Below are 22207 nucleotides of genomic sequence, written 5' to 3'. Positions count from 1 at the left end.
GAAACACATGGATTGAATACTTCTAGTAGTACTGGAAAAACTATGGAAATATGTTGTCTTATAGCTGAGAAATTATGTTGAAGATTAATCATGGAATGCTAATGCATTTTGGAGACCATCTACCTCAAACACATCATTTGCAGTGGTGAAGGGATCAAAGCCAGGAGACCTAGTCAGAAGGGATTTCTTGAAATCAAATGTAGGACTTGATAAAGAAAATTTTAAGATGCTGTTAAAGTTTTGTGAAGTTTCAGGGACTCTAAGCTGTAGTGGCTAACTAGGTACCTGTAAGTATATGGTGCAGAGAAATCACTCAGTAAAACAATATTTAATGCATGAAGTTGAATTATAACCAGTCTGAAAGACTATTTTCATTGAATCAAGACTGTAGCACAGTCTAGGCTAAAAAGCAGATCACCATTGAGAGTAATTTATGTCATTGTTGTCATAAATGAAGAAAGATGGGAAAAAAACCAATGCAATTGAAACCACAAAGTGGACATAGACTGATGGCCTGATATTAGTGATTCTGAGGAAAGCTAGAGAGTGTTTGTCCCCAGAGGAAGAGTGGGGTGGAAGCTCAGCACATGTAAAGTCTGTGTGTGTGTCTTGTGTCTTCACACTAGAGAAACTGCAGTCAGTGTTGCAAGCACATTGAAGGTAGTGAAAAGGTACAACAGAGCAAATAAAGTAGAGCTGAATTTTTGGGAGGAAAACTCAGATGCTGAAGAGGTATGAAAGAGGACTGGATGGAGTGAGAAAAGAGCATCGCAGATAATAGTTCTGTGTTGAGCAGGGGAATGTTGATCGCTGTGTGCCAGCTGGCTGGGTTGAAGGTTCTCCTGTTTAACACTGATTGTAGAAATGTAGCAAAGCACATTTCTTCTGGGAGATAAGTAGTATTGTCTGCTAAAAGCCTTTATTTTATTCTTCCTGGAGAGAAAAGTACTCTTAACAAAAAAAGAGTAACTGTCTTTCTGGAACTGAAGGTGCCCCTTAAGAGTTCTGATTGCTGGTGCTTTGTGACTGTCAGCTGGCTCCATGGGGTACGTGAAGAGCCCTGCTGAGATCATGAACATTTTTTTCCTGAAACTGTCTTCCTGCAATGAGCCTAGATTAAATTTTCAGTAAATAAGAGGTGATATTCAATAAAATCCAGTGAGTCCTTGCAGATTAATAAACATACTGTACAAAAATGAGAAGGGCAGAGAAAGGTGATACTAAGGCCAAAAGGAAGTAATGCTGAATTGGAGGTAATTGTCGTATGCCATTAAATTTCCTGCATTGTCATAGGCTGGTCAGTTCCTCCTTTTGTTTGGTTAGTAGAGCTCTTGGAGTGAAAGGACAACTCCTGACTAGTAGTGGAAAAATCCTCCAGTGAAATGAATGAGCTGGTTTATGAAGAGATTAAGTAAATTAGTTTGGTGTGCATGAAGAAACACAGAAACTACCTTCTGTGCTCCAAGGGCAATTTCTCTAACTGCAATCCACATTAAATTTACCTCCCTGTCCCTTTCACATACTTGCAATCAAAGTGCTTCAAATATTGTATGGCCTGCAAGCAGGTTACTGGCTGTACTGGATTGAAAGAACATGGATACTCTTTTGAGGATGTAATCCCACAGTAGATAATTTCTGTAAAACTTGACCTTTCCTATCAGCTATAGCCTGTTGTCCTTTGCCCTGGAGGTAGTGTTTGTTCTTCAATCCATTTTATAAGGAAACAGCTGAGATACACATCAAACACTCAGTGCTAGAACTGAAGATGAAGTGCAGGTTGATGGTGTTTATCTCATGGCCATTGCCATACTACTTTCGTAGGAGATGTACCAGATCTGTGTGCCTGAATAGGTGTTTTGTACCCGTGGCAACACAATTCTGCCAATTAGCTGCAAAAATGCTGCTGCATTCTGCTGAGAATATTGTTCTGGAGATTAATATAGAAATTATCCTTAAATACCAGGGTTGTGTTCTCCATGCATTGGTATGAAAGGATTTAATTTATTCCATTGTTAACGTGACAAATACTAAGTCATGTGCTGTTCCTTTAGGGATTAAATTACAATGACCACAACAGCACTTCTCCAGAAGGACAAGCCTCAGTTGAAGGGACTTGGAAACTGAATGTGAGTTAATGCCAGTTAGAACACCAAGGTGTGTTTGCTAGTTATATTTGGTCTATGATACATTTGTGGCACCTGTGTATGCTAGTCTACTAATTTTTACTAATGGATTTTTATTTCTGCTTTCCAATTGAGAGAACTGCAGCTTATTGATAAGAATACTGAAAGTAATTCTGTGGATTAAGTGGAACTTGAAGTAGCCAGAAAAATTGTGTCATATCAATTAGTTTTGACTTCTCTGTTGCTTAAATAATAAGGCATTATAACTTCAAGTATCAGGTATTCGTGGACAAATAACTATGAAACCCAGGTATGCCAGAAGTTCAAGATTATTGAGGTGAGGGAGGGAAAGTGTATACCAGACCTAGGTCAAAAACACATGACAGAAGATAGTAAAGAGCCAGGTATTCGTTCTGGCAATCCTGTTTCTGATGGCCTCTCTCAGAGTGCTATATTTTTCCTGAATCCTTTTCAGGGGCCTTTTTTTTTTTTTCTGTAATTTTTACAGTAATGGCTGAAATGTGATATTTCTTACATCAGTAGCATTTTCCCTGAAGAAAATAAAAAGCTCCACTGACGCAGGTGAAAACCAAAGCTGAAAACACAATAGCATTCAGACTTTTGCCAAAACCTGCTTACTAGCCATAAAAGCAGGACTTATCTACTTGTTAATGTTCCTTCCTGGAGCATTGCAGCACGTTCCAGGAGCTCTGGAACTTGCTTGGAACAATGTGCTGCTGCCGTTCAGCCTTACATCACTAACAGTGCCACCGGATGCCAAAAAATTTCACTCAGTGCTCAACTTCTTTCCGGCTCCTGTCACTTTTAGATGAAAGGCTTTCATTGCTTTAGAGGGCAAGCACATGTACATGCACTGCTTTTGTCTGCTAAAACCTCTTTAATGGCTTTCCTGCCGTCTTGTTTTATACTCTAGGTTTATTTTATCTTTAGTGTTGAATTCAGCAGTGATGATTACAGTGCTTTGTGTAGAAATGTGACTGGAAATTATTCAGTGGAGAAATTGAAGAAGTTGCACCTGAAGTACTCTAATGCATGAAAAATAGAAATAACTAGGATGGAAATCTGTTGCATGTGAACAAAGTTGGGCTTTACATCAGTGGTCATTGTAGTGAAATTCACTTAAACACAGGTACAGTTATTGTATCTGTATAAATCATCTTATAAGAAATACTGAGAAATTGTGAGAAAACATTTTCTACTCAGAAATTTTTTAAGGCAATGGAATTTTATATGGAAGCGTCCTATTCTAAAATCTTACTTTTTAATTATGGTTATTGACTTGTATTTTTATGCTTAAGTTTTTGGTAATTCTTACTTGTGTAATTTTCAGACTTCAGCACTGTTTAGGATGCACACACACCCCCCCCTCCCCCCCAGCTATCTATAATAGTTTCAAATTTGGTTTGTAGCATTGACAGTTAATAAAACCATTTCTTGCCAACTGCCGTGTAAATACCACCTCATCTGTACCATTTCATGCATACAGACCTGGCCGGGGTTCACTGGGAGGCACCCAGAGAGACGGAGACACAGACCAAATGTACAGTTCTGCTTTGCACTGAGTTACAAGACTGAACAGAAGCCAAGGCAGGAAGTGATTATGGCTAAGGAGCTGGTGCTGATTGAAAATGTGTGCTGCTGTGGAGGAAGCATCAGACAATAGAACCTCAGTCAGTTTGGAAACAGATTTAAAAACCAGCACGTTAGGATGTAAACAGTCAATAGGACTGGGGCCAGCCTTTCTCCTAACAATCAGATCATTAGTGGTAGGAGCGTGCAGAATGATTTTCATGATTAAAGTGCAAGTGCAAAATCCATGAACGTGTGCGCTCATCAGTGCTGAACGGAAGCAGCCTTCTTGCTTTCTGCTGTGTTTCTTCTACAGGTTGTCCTAACTCATCCTGGATACAAGAGTCAGGCATAAGTGCAGTTTAAATCTAGGAAGTGCAAATGGTCAAGGACTTTGAAAAGAAAGACTTAAGATTATTTTGTGTAATTGTAATAAGGTAGGATCACTCTCGAATTGCACTTCTGATTTTCAAGACAGCTTCTGTGAAAAGTCATCAGCTCCCATTCAATTAAAATTGTCAGGATCCAAGTGGAATCAGTCTCTGATAAGAAATGGAACAGAGCGCTTGTTATAATTTAAGTGATGATCATTATGTGGCTGAGGGGGACAGCTCGCTGATTTGTCTAGAGACTAGTTTAACTTCTTGCATCATTTATAACATCCATAAAGTAATTTTGAGTTTTATGCTGCAACTTCTGATTTCACCATTTTATGGAAGTCCAGCCAATGCAGAAAGGAGTAAGAAAGGCAAACATTAATATGTTTGTATGTATCCATTTCATTTATGGATAAGACATGTACAGTGTTTTATAACTACATTGTATGTGTCAATAGTTTGAGTTTGGTTCTAATCATGCTTTTTCTGAGTTTCACCAGCAAAATGCAGATGGCAGCAAAATCGCCCTTAGCTAAAAGGGAATTACCAGGCTACCCTACTGTTAATGCCACTCTTCAACACACAGGAATGCCTGAGCAATGCCCTCCATCATCTTGGGTCTTTAAGCAGCACAGCATTAGTTATGAAAGTACTGAAGATCCCATGCTCTCTGCCATGGGCCACCTGAGCCTTAGTAATTTAATGAAGCGAGAAACTTCTAAGATGACAAAGCTTCTACTACAGGACACATTTGCCTGGCCTCTGGCTGTTAAGATCTGACCAGTTATTAAAATTATTAGAGACAAGCGTCTGCGTGACTAAAGGTGCAAGAGAGACCATATGCCAAAGGCATTAGTCCTGATTTTTATTTAACAGTAAATGTGAGGTAGAGCGAGATGGAAAAAAGAGGAGGAGGAGAGGGAGAGAAGGGAGAAAGAGAGACTGAGAAACAGAATAAACATCAGAAGTATCACCACCCCATAGGCGCCAATGACAGCCTGTTGGTTCTCTTGTCTTGTTGGTGGTTGCAGTCCTGTTGATGTGGTTGCAGACTGTATCCATCAGGTGGGGAGGACAGAGCCCACAAAACACCAGGTGCATGGGGTTTATGTTAGCTGAGTCTAGGTGGAAAGGCCCCTGTAATTCCCCTGGATGATGCAGTACTGGATCATGGGACATTTCATGAGTCATTGACATCTTCTAAGGTGTTGCAGCTGTCTCTTACCCATTATAGCTCAATTAATCATGGCCCATCAGCCCAGATAAATACCTTCATCCTATGGTACTTCAGAAGGGAGTTCTCACAGCTGAGCTATTATGTAAGGGAAGATATTGGCATGGTAAGAAGGACTACCCCCTTTGCAGGATTTGCCTCTTACCAGCCTCTTCCCTTATCTGGAAACCCAGTTTGTAGCCTCAGGAGTGCACACCCACCTGCACTGGGGAGGCCACTCTGTGCATCACTAGTCAAGGACCCAGCTGATTGTTTGAGCCAGTGCAGTCTCTTGCAGCACCTGAGCAGTAACTGCAAATGGCTGAGTGTTTGAGTCATTCATCTGCAGCAGGCCAGTCTCTTCAAGGAGAACAGGCAAGGTGCAGCTGTGAGCACTGGAGTGTTCTGTGAGCAGGGAAGGGGTGGAAAGCAGTGTCAAGAAGAGGAACAATAAAACAAAGCCATGTTCTAGACTGCAAAGTTTATTAAATATCAAGTTAAATTAAATACAGTGTAATAGCATCACAAAAATATATTCATATAAAAAGGAAGAGTGTTACAGCAGCATTTAATGCTTTTCTCACTATCTGTTAACTCAAGTCCTTAAAATAGTGGGTAAAACCCTCAAATTCTTTCAGTCTTGATTAATCTCAGTACAATTATTCTTACTTTTCCAGAACTGGGACTTGGTTCTATACTCTGCGGGTGACTTTTGCAGATGGAAAATGACAACACACATCCTAATTAAAAACCAGTAACTCCCTGAAATAAGTAAAACTGCTTATATGGTTGCTATCAGTTTTCCACCACATTTTTGCTACAGACACTCTATCATCAGCTGCTAGCAGCAACAGAAAGACTGAGGATCCTATCACACAAGTTCTGGAGAGTACTGAGGAGTGTTGATGATATTAATGTTCCTTTACTACCCCTCCTACTGAAAGTGTTTTCAGGTGTACCGTAAGTGTTTAAGCAAGAGCTGCAGAAGTCTGAAGCTGCAGCAAGTTTTAATACAGAAATCAACACCAATACCATGAGAGGTACTGAGTTTAAATATCCCTCATGATATTCAAGTGTATTGTGACAGTGACTGATCATGAGGCCAGGTTGCCTATGGAGGCTTTGGAGTCTCCATTTTTTAAGTAATTAAAAAATGAACACACATCTGGGAAACTAGCTAAAGATGGTGGTCCTGGAGCAGGAGGGCTAGAACAAATAGCCTCCAGAGGTCTTTTCCAACTTCACTCATTCTGTGATACAAAATAAAAATACCAAAAAGACCATAAAACAAGACTTGGCACTACTACACAGTCACAGTCATTTTAAACTTATGTTGCATAAAGTGACAACAATGCAAAGTGCCCTTTTCTCCAGCTTGAACACCACTCTAAGTTAATTAGCAGAACTTAGTACTTCATCAGGATTGAAGCATTGGGCTCTAAGAACATCAAATGATGTCCTAAACATTGAAATAACACTGGAGAACTTACAAACACATTGAGTGAAAGGATTAAACAGAACAAAGGGAATGCTTTTGTTAAAACACAGAACATGAATAATGTAACATAATGAAGCTACTATAAGAGGAAACATTTCTGACAGTTTTGTCAAGTTCAAGAGCCCATATCAGTCAATCTGCTGGTCAGAAAAAAATGTATGTGGTTCTTACTGTGAGTGCAAAAGAAGCCAGCTATGCAGAAAAAACCCAACAGATGAGTGCACTGTGCTGGACATCCATTTAGTAAGTTTATATTCAGACTGCAATGAACAAGTTTTTACATCTGAACTGGGGAGAAGGGAAACCATAGATGTGCTTTCTACAAAAGCAAAAAATGTTCAGAGCCTTCCACAGCATTTCATTCAAATCATGTAATTTTTGGTTAAAACATCACGGTACTCTTCTATTGCTCTGCAAAGGGGATCCTGGTCCACATGAAGGTTTTTGGAAGATCCAGCACATCCAGTTTCAAGTTCAGCAGTGGCTGAGGGAAAAAGACACAAGATTCCTTATGTTACTTCTACAGCAGACAGGGAGAAATAAGACACTGTAAGAAGATTTTACATAACCTGACAGTCTGCAAATCTGAACATGACTTGAAAATTTCCAAAGACACCTAACAAGGGACAAGCTGGGCAAATAGGAAGAAACATAATTTGTGCACATGTGCTTATCAGTCAACAGGATTTCTAAAGCTAGTGACAGACATTCCAAAGGCTACACACTGAACAGCTTGCGTGACTCCACAGACTCCAGGGGCCCTTAACAGTGCTTCTTCATGTAGCCCCTTGCAGAGCTCTTCAACCTGAAGTCTTTGCTTTCCTTAAACATTCAAAGCCATGCTTTATTGCAACACTACAACTACACAGCTGCAGTCCCTGCAAAGCAGAGACCCTGGAGGACCAACTGTCATGAAGCAAGTGGATTTCCTCTTTGGACGCCTGGCCTCCAGTTACAGAGCGTGTTTTATGCTCCATGTTGTGAGCATTGAACTCATGTTTGCCTAAGCACTACTGAATGATCTCTTCCCAAAGAAATGTTGTCTTTTATCCCTGATCATGTTCTTCTACTTTTTCAAAACAAGACTGACTGCAACACCTAAGCTACAAAGACAAGCCATGAATCCTAGCAAGAAAAATCAAGATCTAACAGCAGAGAATATGTAGGGTATGGTTTAGCACTGAATGCAACCCATGTACAGGGAGGAAAGGGATGGCTGCAGTCTATAAAGATCTGTAAAAATCTGGGGGCTTCTTTGATGTTTTTGCTGGAGATTAATTCTAGTGAATAGCAACTTCATCCTAAGCTGAGTGTTTCTGTGTGGAGCAGTGGATGAATTTTCTTTTTGCTTGTTTTTTTCTAGGCAAGTGCATAACATTCTATGCAGTATTTTGGGAAGCAGGAATTTTCCACATTCAAGTCTAAACTGGAGAGCTTGAAGAAAAAAATCTCTGTTCTTAGCAGAAGAAGTTGAAAACAATGGCTTGAAAGACATCAAGACTTAGAAATGGACTCCTTTTTCCTTAATAACACTCCAAATGTAATGACACATTACCTTCTTTCAGTTCCTTAGTGATTTTTTCATCCAGTTCCTGTCGTACCTAGAATTATACATCAAATATACAGTTAAGACATAATATCCATAATATGACCCAAATGTAACTGCTAAAACTCCTAAAACATTCTTACACCCCACGGACAACGTGATAAAACCTAAAAATATCATCCCAAATGGAGATGATGGCCTGTGATGGCCAAGAAGATGCCCAAGGCCCTGGACCAGATGAGCTATGTGGAAAGGCTGAGAGAGCTGTGACTGTTTCTTTCCTGGAGTAGACAAATCTTAGGCAACCTTGTCTGTGTGTATTAACTACCAGGGGTGTGGAGTAACAGAGATGCAGCCAAAGTCTTCTCAGTGGTACCAAAAGAACAACTCCCCCACAAGCCTCATGTTTTTTTCAAGCATGGAAATAAAGCAAACACATGGATTTTTCTGAAAAGGAAGGAAAAGGCCTTTGAATGAAAATACACCTTTGAGGACTGACAATGTCTCCACTGTCCTCCTGCCCCCTCTGGAGAAGGCATGAAGTACCAAGGACTGAACAACAGGCCCTGATGAGGCCTGAACAGTAGGCCTGGAGCCAAAGTTGACTTTAGATGAACGTTCCAACGAAATGTTATTTATATATATCTGCTCATTAGCAAAGTATTGTTATATGTGTGCATTTATTGGCAGAAGATGCATTTACCTTTCTGCATCTAGAAACTAGATGAGGCCACATCTGGCCTAACCAAGGGGGTATAGGATGAAAGACAATTCCCTTGATTCCTCCTTGAGCCCTGGCCAGACTCTGGGAGAAAGCCAACAGGTGAATGAAATTACGCATTATGTCAACTTCTTTAACAGTATAAAAGCTGGCCTATTTTCACAGCAAAGCTGGGGGAGCCTGGTGGCCTTCAAGGTGGATGCACCACAGGAGTTCCCAGTTACCTTGGTTCTCCAGTCTTTCACTGTGACATCTTCCCCTGGCAGCTGAGGTGTCTCAGACTTGGATTATGGCAAAGTACTGCAGTAACTGGTGATGCATCTTTCTTTACCCCTATAGGCATTCCTTCATAGTAATCATTAGGTGCATTGCTTAGCCTGTGCTTTATAATTCTTTGCTAATGATTATATGCTTTGTTTAGCTTAGCATATCCTTCCAGAATTCACTGCAGTTTTACATTATAGTAAATTCCACTATTCCTTAAGTCGGTGTCTGTGTCCTGAGCAGGTACCTCTCACTGCTTATAGCTCTTCAGGCAGTAACATACTGGGTCACTTGCAGCAGTCACCATCTCAGTAATTCTGTTTCAGGAGGTGATGTTGACTTACTCCTTACCCACGGAGCTTCTTGAGCACGGGGTAAGCTGGATCCTCCAAGACTCCATGAGATGATACTCAGGGTCTAGGAACTCAACTTCAGAGCAGTACTGCTACTGCACACACAACTGCTGTCGCTACCCAGAACTTTTTGACTGTCAGAACAGGCAAGGGCAGTAAAGAGACTTCTCCTCTAGTTTAACCAAGTTCCATCAGAAGAGGTGAAATCCATACATACCGTGTCATCTTACAGAAGCTGAACTACCACAGAAGCCATAACTTCACCAAGACATAAAGCACAGAACTACTCAGCAACAAGTCACTCTTTTACTCAAGAGAAACCAGCAACTTCAAAGTGTCTCCAGCTTTAGGCCAATGTGAATGCATCAGTAAGTTTGAATCAAACCTAGCAGCATAAATAGACAAAACATTTGCAATAGCACCCAAGGTTAAACAGTACAGGCTACAAACCTTGTCACATATCTGGCTGCAGAGAAGAGAGAGAAGATTTTTGATTAAGGATCTGGAGAAAGAAAAACAGCCTTACGTTCAAAGTCTTCAGTGAGACACAAGAACATGGCCTACATGTACATGAGGCAAGGAAAAAAGGTCACAATAGAAAGACCACTAAAATACAAGAAGGCATTTGGAAAATGAAACCAGAAAAGGAACGGAAGTTGAGAGAGAGCGTAGGGAGCTGACATTCCCTTTCCCACATTATATAGGGAAACTGGTTTCATAAATCCACCAATTCACACTGGTTGCAGCTAGCAGAGTTCACTATTCTTTTCTACATCAAGACACCCATATTCAATTGCAGCAGGCTTTGGTATAGTTGTTAGGATGGTAGCTTGACAGTTTGTAAATATAACAAGTGGCCTTGTGTCCCAAAATCTTCTTTCAATAATAGCAGCAAGTAGACAGACATTCTCTGCCTTGGGCTATGCACTACATTTCCAAATTCTGGTACACAGATCACTAACAGTACTTCCTATTTATGACTCAGAGAGGGGAGACCAAGTTTTAAGACTTTGCTGAACACACTGAATATTGAGGTACTTGAGGCTACAGGTGGTGCCATGACAGTCTCAGCAGTTCCCTAATTGGAGATTTCAGGAAGACTTATCACAACAGAATGTGCAGCTCAATTTAGTATGAAGGCAGATAAATTCACAGCAGGAAATCTGAGTCCCAGACACCACCCTACTGCTTTCATTGAGAGAAATCTGGCATGCTGAGATTTCCATCTTTCTCTTAAAAGAACCTGGTTGAAATGGTAAGAAATAGGTAAGTTTTCTGTGGTATAGCAGTTGTTTGACTCACTCTTATTCAAGAAGTAAAACTTCAGAATTTGATGCAGTATTAGAGCTCAAAGGGAATCTTAAGAAGACAAACTGTGTATAGTGAGAGTGAATTATCTGCAGCTCCTCTGGTGACAACAACCATAGGTTGTGAACAAGAGCAGAGAGAACTTCAAAGTCCTACCAACAAAACTGCACTAGAAAGAAAGAATGTGAGTATAGAAGAAAGCCTTCACATTAAGAAGAAAATACTGGAAATCAGTAACTTAAGACTTGGAAAATGTCATACATAATTTTTCAACAACTTCCTTGAGAGTATGCTCAAAGCTGTGAGACACACATTCTCTGGAAAGAAACTCCATGGGTGCTCTTGAAGTCAGGACACCAAGATCTTGGGAACAGTATCACCATTCTCAGATCTAATGCAGACTTGTCTTGGAATCAGCTCAAATGTTTTTCACAAGTGGATTTGGAAGCATTTTTCAAAAAACATTCAAGAGGTCTACACAGCAGTTTGAACTATACATCTGTATTAATTAGCAGCTGTATAAAACAATGAGCTAAGAAATAGCCTGGAGAAATATTTAATTTCTGTAATTAAATTTCCCTACTTAGGGGAAGGCAGCAAACCCATGCATGTGTCTATCTTGATACTGACAAAACTTTTTTTTGCCTAGCAGAGGAATGGTTTCCTTTTCTGCCTTTTTTTAATGTCTTGCTCCCATATCTCTGTCCTTTCTTTCCCTCTCTTGTTCTGTGCTCCCTACCCCTCCTGGTCTCCTCTTTATTTCCCTTTCACAGTGGGTCCTGCAATTTTCCTTCCCTTCTAGTGCTTGTATGCAGAATAGCCCCTGCAGATGATACAGTACTAATGACTTCATGAGCTCTTCCAGTAATGTCTGTCCACCTCTGCCCTCAAAAGAGTGTTCACAGCTACTCAGAGAAGCTCATCTCTGGAACTGCCACAGCTATGCATTTCCAGTGCTGCTTTGGTCCCATCTGTTCTCTTGGCTTGTTTTTGTAGAACAGGTGCTCTATGTAGACAAATTGTTTAAATGGGTTCTTACCAATGCGGGGGCACCATCAAACCAAGAAGGACTTAAAAGTGAGGAAATACTTGTCACATTCCCTTGACAACAGAATACAATGACTCAACAGACAAACTCAGCCATGTTAAGTGGGTCTCTCAGTAATTACAACTATTGGTGTGGGGTTTTCATGGCATAATGTTCAGCCTTCTGTGAGGGATGTGCTATAACAGTGACTGATAATTACAGGGCATATTTGGACCAGAGGCATTGCAGAGGTTGCAGCATTGCTATAAAATCAGAAAGCTGTGAAGACTTGCCAAAGAGTAGGTAATTTTACCATTTCATGAAATAACACATAGCAGGAACTACAAGAACAAATGTCTCCTACGCTTAGTATGTATTCTGCAATGAAGTGTAAGAGCAAAGTTATGCCATCCCATTCATATCATCCTACTTTTGAAGCATCCTTTTGTTGGTATTAACATACTAATGCAAGTTCTGTGAAGAAACTGCTGGAGTGAAGATCAAGGAAGAAGAAAAAAGTGTCTCAGCGATGTCTGATTGGATTTATCTCTCAATGTGATGTTAGCCACTTTAAACAGGTTAGCCATACCATACACTGGAATTTCATTATGAGCTTAGCTGGGAGCTCCCTATGCCATAGTACTCCTTGTCACAGTTTCTCTTGTAAAAGAATGTCATGGCCAGTTCACTGCTTTGACTTAAATATTTTATAGCCTTTACCCCCTTGAAAATTTTTACAACTCTGATGACCAAAAATCTTCAGCCTTACAATGTACAACTGTGCACTGTTCTGAGGATTTGCAGTTGCTTTGGCCTATTACACAATATGGCATGGAACAATAAATGGATTCTAACTTCAGACTAAAAGGGAGAACCTTGCATATGGCTACTCTTCAGCAGGAGTCGAGAACGGTATTTAAAAATGCTTACCTTGGCCACAAAGGCTGCAACCCTGTTTCTTGAGGATAACGTGTTCTCAGCTGGGGTGAGGAAGCTTCCTCCTAGACTGAGACTTCTGCTCAGTCCCAAATTGTTGCTAAGATGTCCAAGTGCAGTTGAATACAGAACTGGAGTTGCAGCCAGACCTCCGCTGACAATGCTGCTGGTGATTAACGATTTGCTTTTATGGCGCTCCCGGAAGAGCTTAGCATTGGCTTCTTCAAGTCTCTCATTAGCCCTGAAACATTTGGAAGCACACAAACAGTCACTTTTGTTAGCAACACTTTCCCAAAGTTACTCTCCAGGTCCTTGACTATTATTTGACTTCTGAGATGAAGAACCTCCAAAAGTAGTACATCATTTGACCTGAGCTTGTTTGGAGGTCTTGTTTCTAAGACGTCGCACTAGGTGCAAGGAGCAGCATCACCAACGCTTAGGAGTGCTCAGCATGTCAAAGCCTTCTGTGAAAGCCATGTGTTTACACAACTTCTTCTGGGAGGTACATCACCTCTGTAACAACTCTGGGCTGGATCCCCTTCCCAAGGAAAGCTCAAAGCTCAGAGCCACTGCTTGAACAGAAGCCAAAAAAGATCTTTTCTATTTTTCCTTCACAGAACAGAATTCTCTTCTCTGAGAGGCCTACCCTTATTCAAACAATAAAGGACATGAAATTCATTTTTTCTGTTATACAGAGGATGAGACTATAGAGACTAGCAAAAAAAGCTGCCAGTTAAAACAACATCAACTTGAAAAGCCTCCCGTTAATGCCATGATCACACTAAAGAGAAATGAAGGCCTGCTAAACGGGAAGGGTCTTAAGGTACCTTTCCCACAAACATGTCATCATAGGCTTTCAATGCTGGCCAGATGTAGAAGAGGAATTAACAAGAAATGTGCATGAAGAAAAAGGAGTCTCTTACTACCAGTCCAAAAAAAGCATAGACTTACCTTTCCAGTTTCTTGGCTAGGCATCGTCTCGTTTTCACTTCCTCCAGATACAGCTCCTTGTACTTTTCCACTTCTGCCTGTACACATTCTTTTGGAAAAGTACTGTCTTGTTGAGTATTTTTTATCTTGTCCAATTCACATTCAAGATCTCTAATTCTGTCTTTTAGCTGGTTTCTTAGAGAAGCATGATGACTTGCTCTGATGTTTTCTAGTCTGTCCTGGGAGGCTGCCTGTGCCTGGAGGAGACAGTGTACCTTCAACCACCACAAAGAAAAAGAGAACTCTCCCCACCTGTCAATTGCAAGTACCCAAGGTCACGGGCCCAGCCTGGCTCGCAGAGGCAGCTGTGCCTCTTCACTAGCATTAGCAATCAAGGCAGAACCCTGAAGCTACCACCAGGGTAAATAATTCTTTTCACTCAGGATGAAGCCCAAACCAGTACCACTATTCACAGCTACTAATGAAAGGGCATTATGTCTATAGGACAGGGCATGGAGAACAGGTTCCTCAAAGACCTTAGCAGGATGCCTCAGCTTCTCCCCATCTCCACACCTGCAACTTCAGTCACTTGTTTTCTGAGCACTCTCCCATGTGCAAGGACAAAACCGGACCTGTAGGTCTGGCTGTGACAGCTGGAAGGTGCAACACCTCTTCAAGCATCAACAGTGAGAAGCAGACCAGTGGACAGAGACAGCCCCAAGCACTGCAAAATGGAAACCTACCTTGGGCAAGCTTTTGATTCAGGGACCTGCTGGCACATTACACATCCTGCACTCCTGCCCAACCATATGCCCATCTCCCACTTTCCTTTGGCACAGATACTAACACACACACACACAAGTACAATGCTAACACACAGAATCGGCCACTCAAAGCAAAACACTAAAAAATGGTGACCACAACCAAAGTCTACAGAGTGCTTACAGACATATGTCAGAAAGTCACTCACTTGCAAAAACAAATTGACTTCTTGTAGTTTTTGTCTTATTTCTTGGCCTGCTCGTTCATCAACCTCTCTTTTATACTGTTCTATTTGGCTGTGATCCACCATGTTAGTCTCTAAGTGATGTTGGAGTTTTGCCACTTCTTCTCTCAGCTGGCATTTGCTCTTCTCCAGTTTTTCACAGTTCCCATGCAGAGTAGATAGCTCTTCTCGCAATTCCCGGTTTTGGCCTTCTAGCTGCATGCTTTTTTTAGACTCCATGTCCAGCTGCTGGGAAAGTTCAGCAACCTGTATATGGGGGAAAAAAAAAAAAAGAAGAAACTTAGAGGCATTTAGAGGCAGTGAATTCTGTTAAAATTGCTAAAGGGGTTGTCCACGGAGACTGTATTTATCATCTGCATACTCAGCCCTGACCTCGCCCATGGACATGATGTCCTGGTAGGACAGCAGAACTGCCCACCCCTAAGGCCTGCCCTGAGGATCTGCTCTCTTGGCTGACCCTGCCTGCTGTCACCAGGCCAGTTCTGTTCTTCTTGGTGAGCGCCTGTGTTCTTCTTGGTGAGCTCCATGGACCATGAGGTCACAGACCCTGCCAGCCTTGCTGCCACTCTTGGCTTGTCCTTCCTCTGCATGACAGTCTGCCCTTCTGGTGCCATTGCAGATGCTGCTTTGCACATACATCTTTACCCATAAGGACAACTACACCAGTATTAGTATAGTGACCTGCTTCTCTAACAGTAGAAAAACCATTGAGAGAGACAAATCAAATCAAAAATACAGCCAAGGAAAACAAATCATCAACATGACGAGAAATACAGGCAAAGCTTCACACAGGTTTGAAAAGACGTAACACCACAACCAAACAAACCCTAAATTAAGCAGAGCTCACCTTTGTTCTCAATCTATCAACTTCACTGACCATTTCAGAATATCTGCTCTTCATTTCTCCCTTCAAATTAAACTGTGACTCCATTTCTCTCTCCTCATACACCTTTATTTTCTTTGTAGCTCTATTGAGAAGTCTCTTCAACCTAAATAGCAAATAAGTTCAGAAAACAATGAAACACAGGAATAAGCAACCTTTTCCATATGCTCTCCAGTAAGGCATGCAGAAATAGCTTTCTTCATCTTTAACATACTTGAAAGTACCAGGAACTGAAGATAAAAAACCTGCTCTTCCTGTGCCACAAATCACCTGGCACATCCAAATTTCAGCTGAAAAGATGAATTGAAGACCTTCCCCACCCTCGGAGAACTGCAGTGCAACCTGGACTGGCAATTTCTCTTGCAGCTATAAGTAAGTATAAGCTCACACACAGAAGTACCTTGCAGGAACTAACACAAGACTTCAGTTTGCTCGCAGAGTATGTATACTTGTTCTGACATTACAGCTCAATAAAACTGGACTTCTATACAGGGATATCTCTTCACCATATGAAAAAGTCATACCTCTTGAAGTCTTTCTGCAATTCTAAGTTTCGTCTCATTTCTTGGTCCAGACGGAGTTCAACTGGGCGTTTTAACTCTATCAGTTTCTTCACTTTCTTTCTTTCACTCTCACACTTTCAAAACAGAAAAGACACATGACACACACAACACGTAAGAACAATAGCTCCGTGCAATGCGTCTCTAGTGCTCTCCAGGGAGAAGCTGCAATCCATCTCTGCTAGCCAAGTTACATGTTATGTTTCAGAGCAAACTGGGCCAATATTGAAGAACAAAGAGAGATGCCTCCACTGAAACAAAGGTGGAGAAGATATTGGACTACTTTCAAGAGTTCTCAACTCATAGTAAGGATTATTTAGGTATGCTTATCATGGGAGAATACAAATTAATCTAAAGCTTTTACGGGATCTTTATTGATAAGCAGGCAGAGGAATTTGATCTTTGGGAATTTTTTCAATATACTATTTCCTTCCACCCCTTCTTTGTGGCTACTTGTGCTAGTTGCTTTGTACTTCCTTTATTCCTCTACAGATAAAGAGGGAAAGACTGCCCCATTGCAACTGTCAGTCATTTCTGGTTTCCCAAGCACTAGGTTCATTTCCCCAAAATTCCTTCACTGTGTTTTTCTGCAAGGCTTTTAAGCATGCAAAACCCTGAAAACATGCTGCTACTCCTCCCTGAACTGCACTGGAAAAATGAAATACTTCAACCCTGCCCAGAAAACAAGGGGTCAGAAGATGGCCAGAAGGAATCCAAGAAAGACCTGGGGAACTGAAGCCCTGCTTGATGTGCTCAACTGATGCAAACCACACTGGGAACTCTTTCAAAGAGAATCACTCCAGAAATTACACAAGATACCCAGATAGCTTTCATTTGCTTTCTGGATGATTCACAAATCACAACATATCCAGAGCCTGAATGGCAGGGATAATAAAAAAATGCTCTTTATCTAAGAACTTGACCAAAAGGTTAATGTGGCTCTCTCAGGTACTGGCTTAGGTCTCAGGAGAATGCTCTAGATTTACCTGTTCAAAAAGGTCTGCCTTTTCCCTGTCAAGTTGAGCAACACGCTCCTCAAGGTTAGATCTTGACTTAAACTGCTCTTCCCACATGCTCTGCAAGTCCTTTGATGTCAGAGCCAGCACATTCTGCTTTTGCACCTGTACAAGCAACAATGCCAGAAGAAGAAACTAAGGTGACCGTAGAGAAAACACTGGAACAGAAAGCTGTAACTTAAATGGAAACTCTCTCCTCTCCCCATCCAATATCTATGGTTAATGTTAATGTGCAATGTAAAACACAGCTTGGGAAACATAACCAAGATGAGAAACTGAAGATGGTAAAATGAATGAATGCTATAGGGGTGGTTAGATGAGGTTGAACTTTGGGGAATAACAAACACACACACAAAATCACCCTGCAGCTTTCTTCCAAAGGTTCTCCGGAGTTCATTACATACTTTCTAATATAGTCTTCTCTAGTGCCCACCACAGAATATACCCTACCCTCATGGCTTCTGTGACAGCTGTATATCTCCTGAGAGCAAGAAAATGTTTTGAAATTGACATTGATGGTTCTGTCTAAAGGGACAAAGATTTGCCTAACAGATGCTTTTGAGTTGAACACAACTTGCTGATTCAGTTCAAGTATAAAGACTGGAAGTTGGCTAGATGCTTTTAGTGGCATTTTTTAAGGGGAAAACCAAAGAAAATTACAAAAGCAAAAAAGGAATAAACAAGAGATGTTTACTGGCTACAGAAAATGACAAAACACTTAACACAGAGTCTCAGGTAAAAAAAATCCTTAGGGTGTATGACTTTCCTCATAGAGGAGGTAAAACACTGGGTCTCACAAAAAAACAGGACATGGCCTCAAGACAAGCTCTGACAAAATTACACAGAAAAGATGGATTGGTAAAGTCTGCTCTCCTCTCTCAGCTTTCAACCACAGATCTCCATGCTGTCCACAACATGCACTCTATCAGTCATCTGCTATGGCTTAACCCTGGTAGGCAGCTAAGCATTTCACAGCCACTGGCTCACTCCCTGCAGGTGGGATGGGGAAGAGTATTCACCAGATGAATCACAATCATGAACACAACTGTCTTGCACACCACAACACACACAAAACACAGAAGTAGAAAAATGAGGAATCTTATAGCCTTTTCCCTTGAGGGTACCTTGCCCTAAAACCAGATGGGTATTTAAGAGCTGTGTGCTTACACAGCCCACATGATCTTTTCATCAATTACCTATACACAAAAAATTCAAAGACTAAAACAGTCGTTCACAGAAGCCTGTCATGTACCTGCTTGTGGTGGTCCTCTGCAGCTGCCTGTGCTGTCTGTAAGCTCATTATCAAGTCTTCCAGGCGGTTATGAACCTATAGAAGCATTACAAGAAGCAAGAAGGCACACTATCAATTTCTAGACTGAAGTTACACCTCACTGACAAAAGTATGACACAAAACTTCACCTCTCTATTCCTACATAATTTACACCCAGCAACAATGATCAAAATGGTCTTAGCTTGATACCACTGCAAAATTGTTAGCAATCATCACCTCTGCCATTTGGTGCAGAGAGAGAGAGAAACCATGTGGGATATAAAGAATCCTCAATGAGAACAGGCAGGAGTAGCTTTTCTCATCCCTAGTACACTTGAAAATCATGCCCTATTAATCAAAGTGGAAGGATTTGTGACTGCCTTCCCAGTTCTCTTGACAATATCAGTACATCACAAAGTTTGACTATCACATGTAGTGATTTTCAAAATATGTTCAGCTATAATTGACAACTACAGCTGTAACAAGAATCCTAGTTCAGTGGCTACAATACAAAAAGCAATGACAAAAATACATCTTAATTCAGGCCACAGATGTTAGCACCTTATCTGAGGTAAAATTACCCACTGTGTAGAAGCTGCGGTAAATTCCAAGGCTCACACTGAGTTTTGCAGATGCCACAATCAGTCCTGTTCACTGTTTCACAAAAATAGACACACAGCAAGTAGCCAAAGAAAAAGCAATTCTGCACAGCAAAAGCTCTGGTACACGTAATTTTTGTTTCAGTCTGATGATGTCAGCCAGGTCTCTGGCATAAAGGGCTTGGCATCAATATACCCTGTGGAATTTCTACCAGTTAACTTGATGAATACCTTAAATGGAGCACATTGCGGTCCCCAAAGCAGCATCTGATGTTATGAAGGGTCTAAAGCAGACAATAGTTATAGCAGTGCATTGCTGTCAAATCCTTACCTTTTAGAGGGTTATGTTTGACTTGCTACAGCATGGGAAAATTTTTGAAACAGGATGGCTGGAAAGTAGAGCAAGCTGCTTCCCGAGAGCCTCTATTCAGAAAAATGCAGGCACCGAGATCCCCTTGGCTCTCCAGGAAAACCTCACCATAAAATTTCCGCACAGAAATAGGTAACTAGGCTTAGGAGTCACCAAAATGGAAATTTATTAGCAGCTTACTGAGGTAGAGGCTTGCAGGTCTCTCTGGAGGGCTTCAATCCTGTTGTTTTGTTGCTGGACAGTGGCTTCCAATCTGGTGTTTTCAATTTCAAGGCTTAAAAAGAAATGCAGGTCTTATTATAAAAATCTGCTAGAGCACCAATTTCAAAAGAACAGTGCAAAATAATAAAAAACAAGAACATCTTTCAAAATCTGAATAATTTGCTGTGATGCAACAAGGCTACCTATCCATGCTGTGGTTTCCAGCCAATCCTGCAAGTGACAGATACCTCGCCCCACTGTGTTCTCTTACTGTTGCACGTGTTCTTCCAGTTGTTTTATAGTAGTGTTAGTCTCAGAAGATGCCAACAGCTGGTCCTGCAGTTTCTGGGCAGAAGCTGTTGCTTCTCTTTCCTTACCATCCAAGGCATTCTTCAAGTCACGAACACAATGCTCAGACTGAAGATACTTTTCTTCCACCTCCCGCAACTGTAAAGTCACAGAAAGGATGCACAGTTGTCAGGTGAGCTTTTATACAGGGCAGTCAGCTGCTGCCCAAGGATTCACATGCTGCAGATGTCTGCCCATGCCCACTGCCCAAAGAACTGTAATCATCTCAAGTACTTTCAAAGCTTCTACTTTCAAATGAACACAAGCTGTGTTACTTCCTAATCTTCTACAGCAGCCTCTCCCATCCCTCCATGGATTTTCTAGAGCACAGTTCTAAGCACTGACACTGCTGCTCTGACCCTTTTAGTCACTTGGGATGCTCTTTGTATTCACTTGTTTGCTCCTCTGTGAAAACATGAATTAAGACGTTCATGTGTCTGTAGTGACTTCAGAAGTCCCTCATAAGGATTAGATTTTAAGTTACTTTCCTTTTAGAACTCCAAGGCCTCCATACGCCCATAACTTGGAAAAACACTGTGAAAGGTGGTCCCTAACTAAGAAATAGCTTATACTTTCCTTGCAGGAAAGCCATTTAAGGATGGCAAATTATAGCAGGGCCAAAGGGGAAAAATGCAGAGTAAGTTACAAAAGCATTCAGAATTTGAAGTGTTACCTGGTGACAGGGCAGGGTGGGGGGAGTGGGGGCAGGGGGAAAGCAGGAGCATAAAAATACCCAAATACAGCAGTCCAATACTTCTACTGTTATTCAGAAATCAGACAACCTGCTTGGCTAAACCAAAGGTAACAAGGCAATAATACAGACAAAAATTCATTGTGAAAAGCACCTTCGCAAATAAACAATTTTGTCCAAGTTAGGGCATAATGTCCGCATGTCAAAGACACTAAGTTTATAAAACAATGCAATTGATTCACACATCATTACATCTATCCTGTTTAATTTTTTCCTGGGGTTTTAGGACAACATCCAATCCAACTTTGAACAGCCACCCTAAGATTTATTGCTATAACTACAGACATTATGTACCTTGGTTTTAGCCTTTTCCAATTCCTTTTGCAAGTGCAGCTTGTCTTCCTCCAGGTCACTGCGGTAGCGCGTAGTAACTTCGAGTGAAGCTTCTGACATAGACTGCTTTTTAAGAGCATCAGCAAGCTCCTGCTGCAGCTGTCTGATCACGCCCTAATGAAACAATTAAATGAGCATGAATAAAGTCGTAAGAATATAAAAAATGCCTTTACTTTGACTTGTTTGATTATAGAGTTAGACTTGTTTTTGAATTGAACTCAAGTGAAATTGTCTGTCACCAGCAGGCATATGCACAGACAATCACTTCTCCACCTTTCTCAGCTGAGCACCCCCAAACTGTCAGCAGCTGTTCATGAGGATTTCTGTTTCCTAATACATAAAAAAGATCCAGGTATTGTTCTTCTTGCAACACACTGCAATCATGGGAATTTTACTAACATAATCCAAAGAAACCTGTTGTGATGCGAGAGCCATAATCTGACTACAGATTCTATTTTGTTCACCAAAGACAGGACTTGGTATCACATCATTCTTTGTTCTACTCCGACATTTTACAAATATAATTAAATGAATACCTATATCTAAAAGCTCTCTTTAGATATACTCTAAGAATGTGTTGGATCACATGCTCTTACAGCTGTCTTAGTAAGTATGTTTTAGAACAACAGCTGTCTTTATACTGACATATTAGGTTTGCAAAAACCTGGATAGTTCATACAGTTACACAGATGTAGTACTTTCAGAGGGAACCTGGTGTTTTGGTATGAAGAATACACAGCAATTCACAGATTAAAATGACTGCCAGTATTGCTGGAGTTCTCTCCCCACACACACCTTACAGGAACTGACAAATGAAGAATAAAGCAGTTGTCTCACACATGCCTGTATTTATCCCACTCAAAGATTCCGGACTTGTTAGGAAGAAGGAAGTGTAATTTTAAATCACTGTTCAAATCACTAAAAGGCAACAAACTGTACACCAGTGTGTCTAAATACTGACTTTCATTAGTTCCTATTTTCTAG

General features: G+C 41.0%; 1 protein-coding gene across 1 annotated transcript in view; it reads right to left on the bottom strand.

Annotated features, from left to right (window-relative positions):
- Positions 1-5769: 5769 nt before the first annotated feature.
- Positions 5770-22207, bottom strand: part of ANKRD26 (ankyrin repeat domain 26) — a 44181-nt gene continuing 27743 nt past the window's right edge. The window contains 12 exon segments of the mRNA XM_041421045.1: positions 5770-7285; positions 8357-8402; positions 12951-13197; positions 13908-14143; positions 14857-15138; positions 15740-15881; positions 16300-16412; positions 17322-17456; positions 18604-18678; positions 19771-19864; positions 20063-20238; positions 21185-21337. Coding sequence (XP_041276979.1) covers positions 7164-7285; positions 8357-8402; positions 12951-13197; positions 13908-14143; positions 14857-15138; positions 15740-15881; positions 16300-16412; positions 17322-17456; positions 18604-18678; positions 19771-19864; positions 20063-20238; positions 21185-21337 — 1821 coding nt within the window. The 3' untranslated portion in view covers positions 5770-7163.

Source organism: Onychostruthus taczanowskii, unplaced genomic scaffold (genome assembly GCF_017590055.1).
Source record: "Onychostruthus taczanowskii isolate IOZ18803 unplaced genomic scaffold, ASM1759005v1 scaffold68, whole genome shotgun sequence".
NCBI classification, from domain to species: Eukaryota; Metazoa; Chordata; class Aves; order Passeriformes; family Passeridae; genus Onychostruthus; species Onychostruthus taczanowskii.
This window is presented reverse-complemented; position numbering and strand designations above follow the sequence as displayed.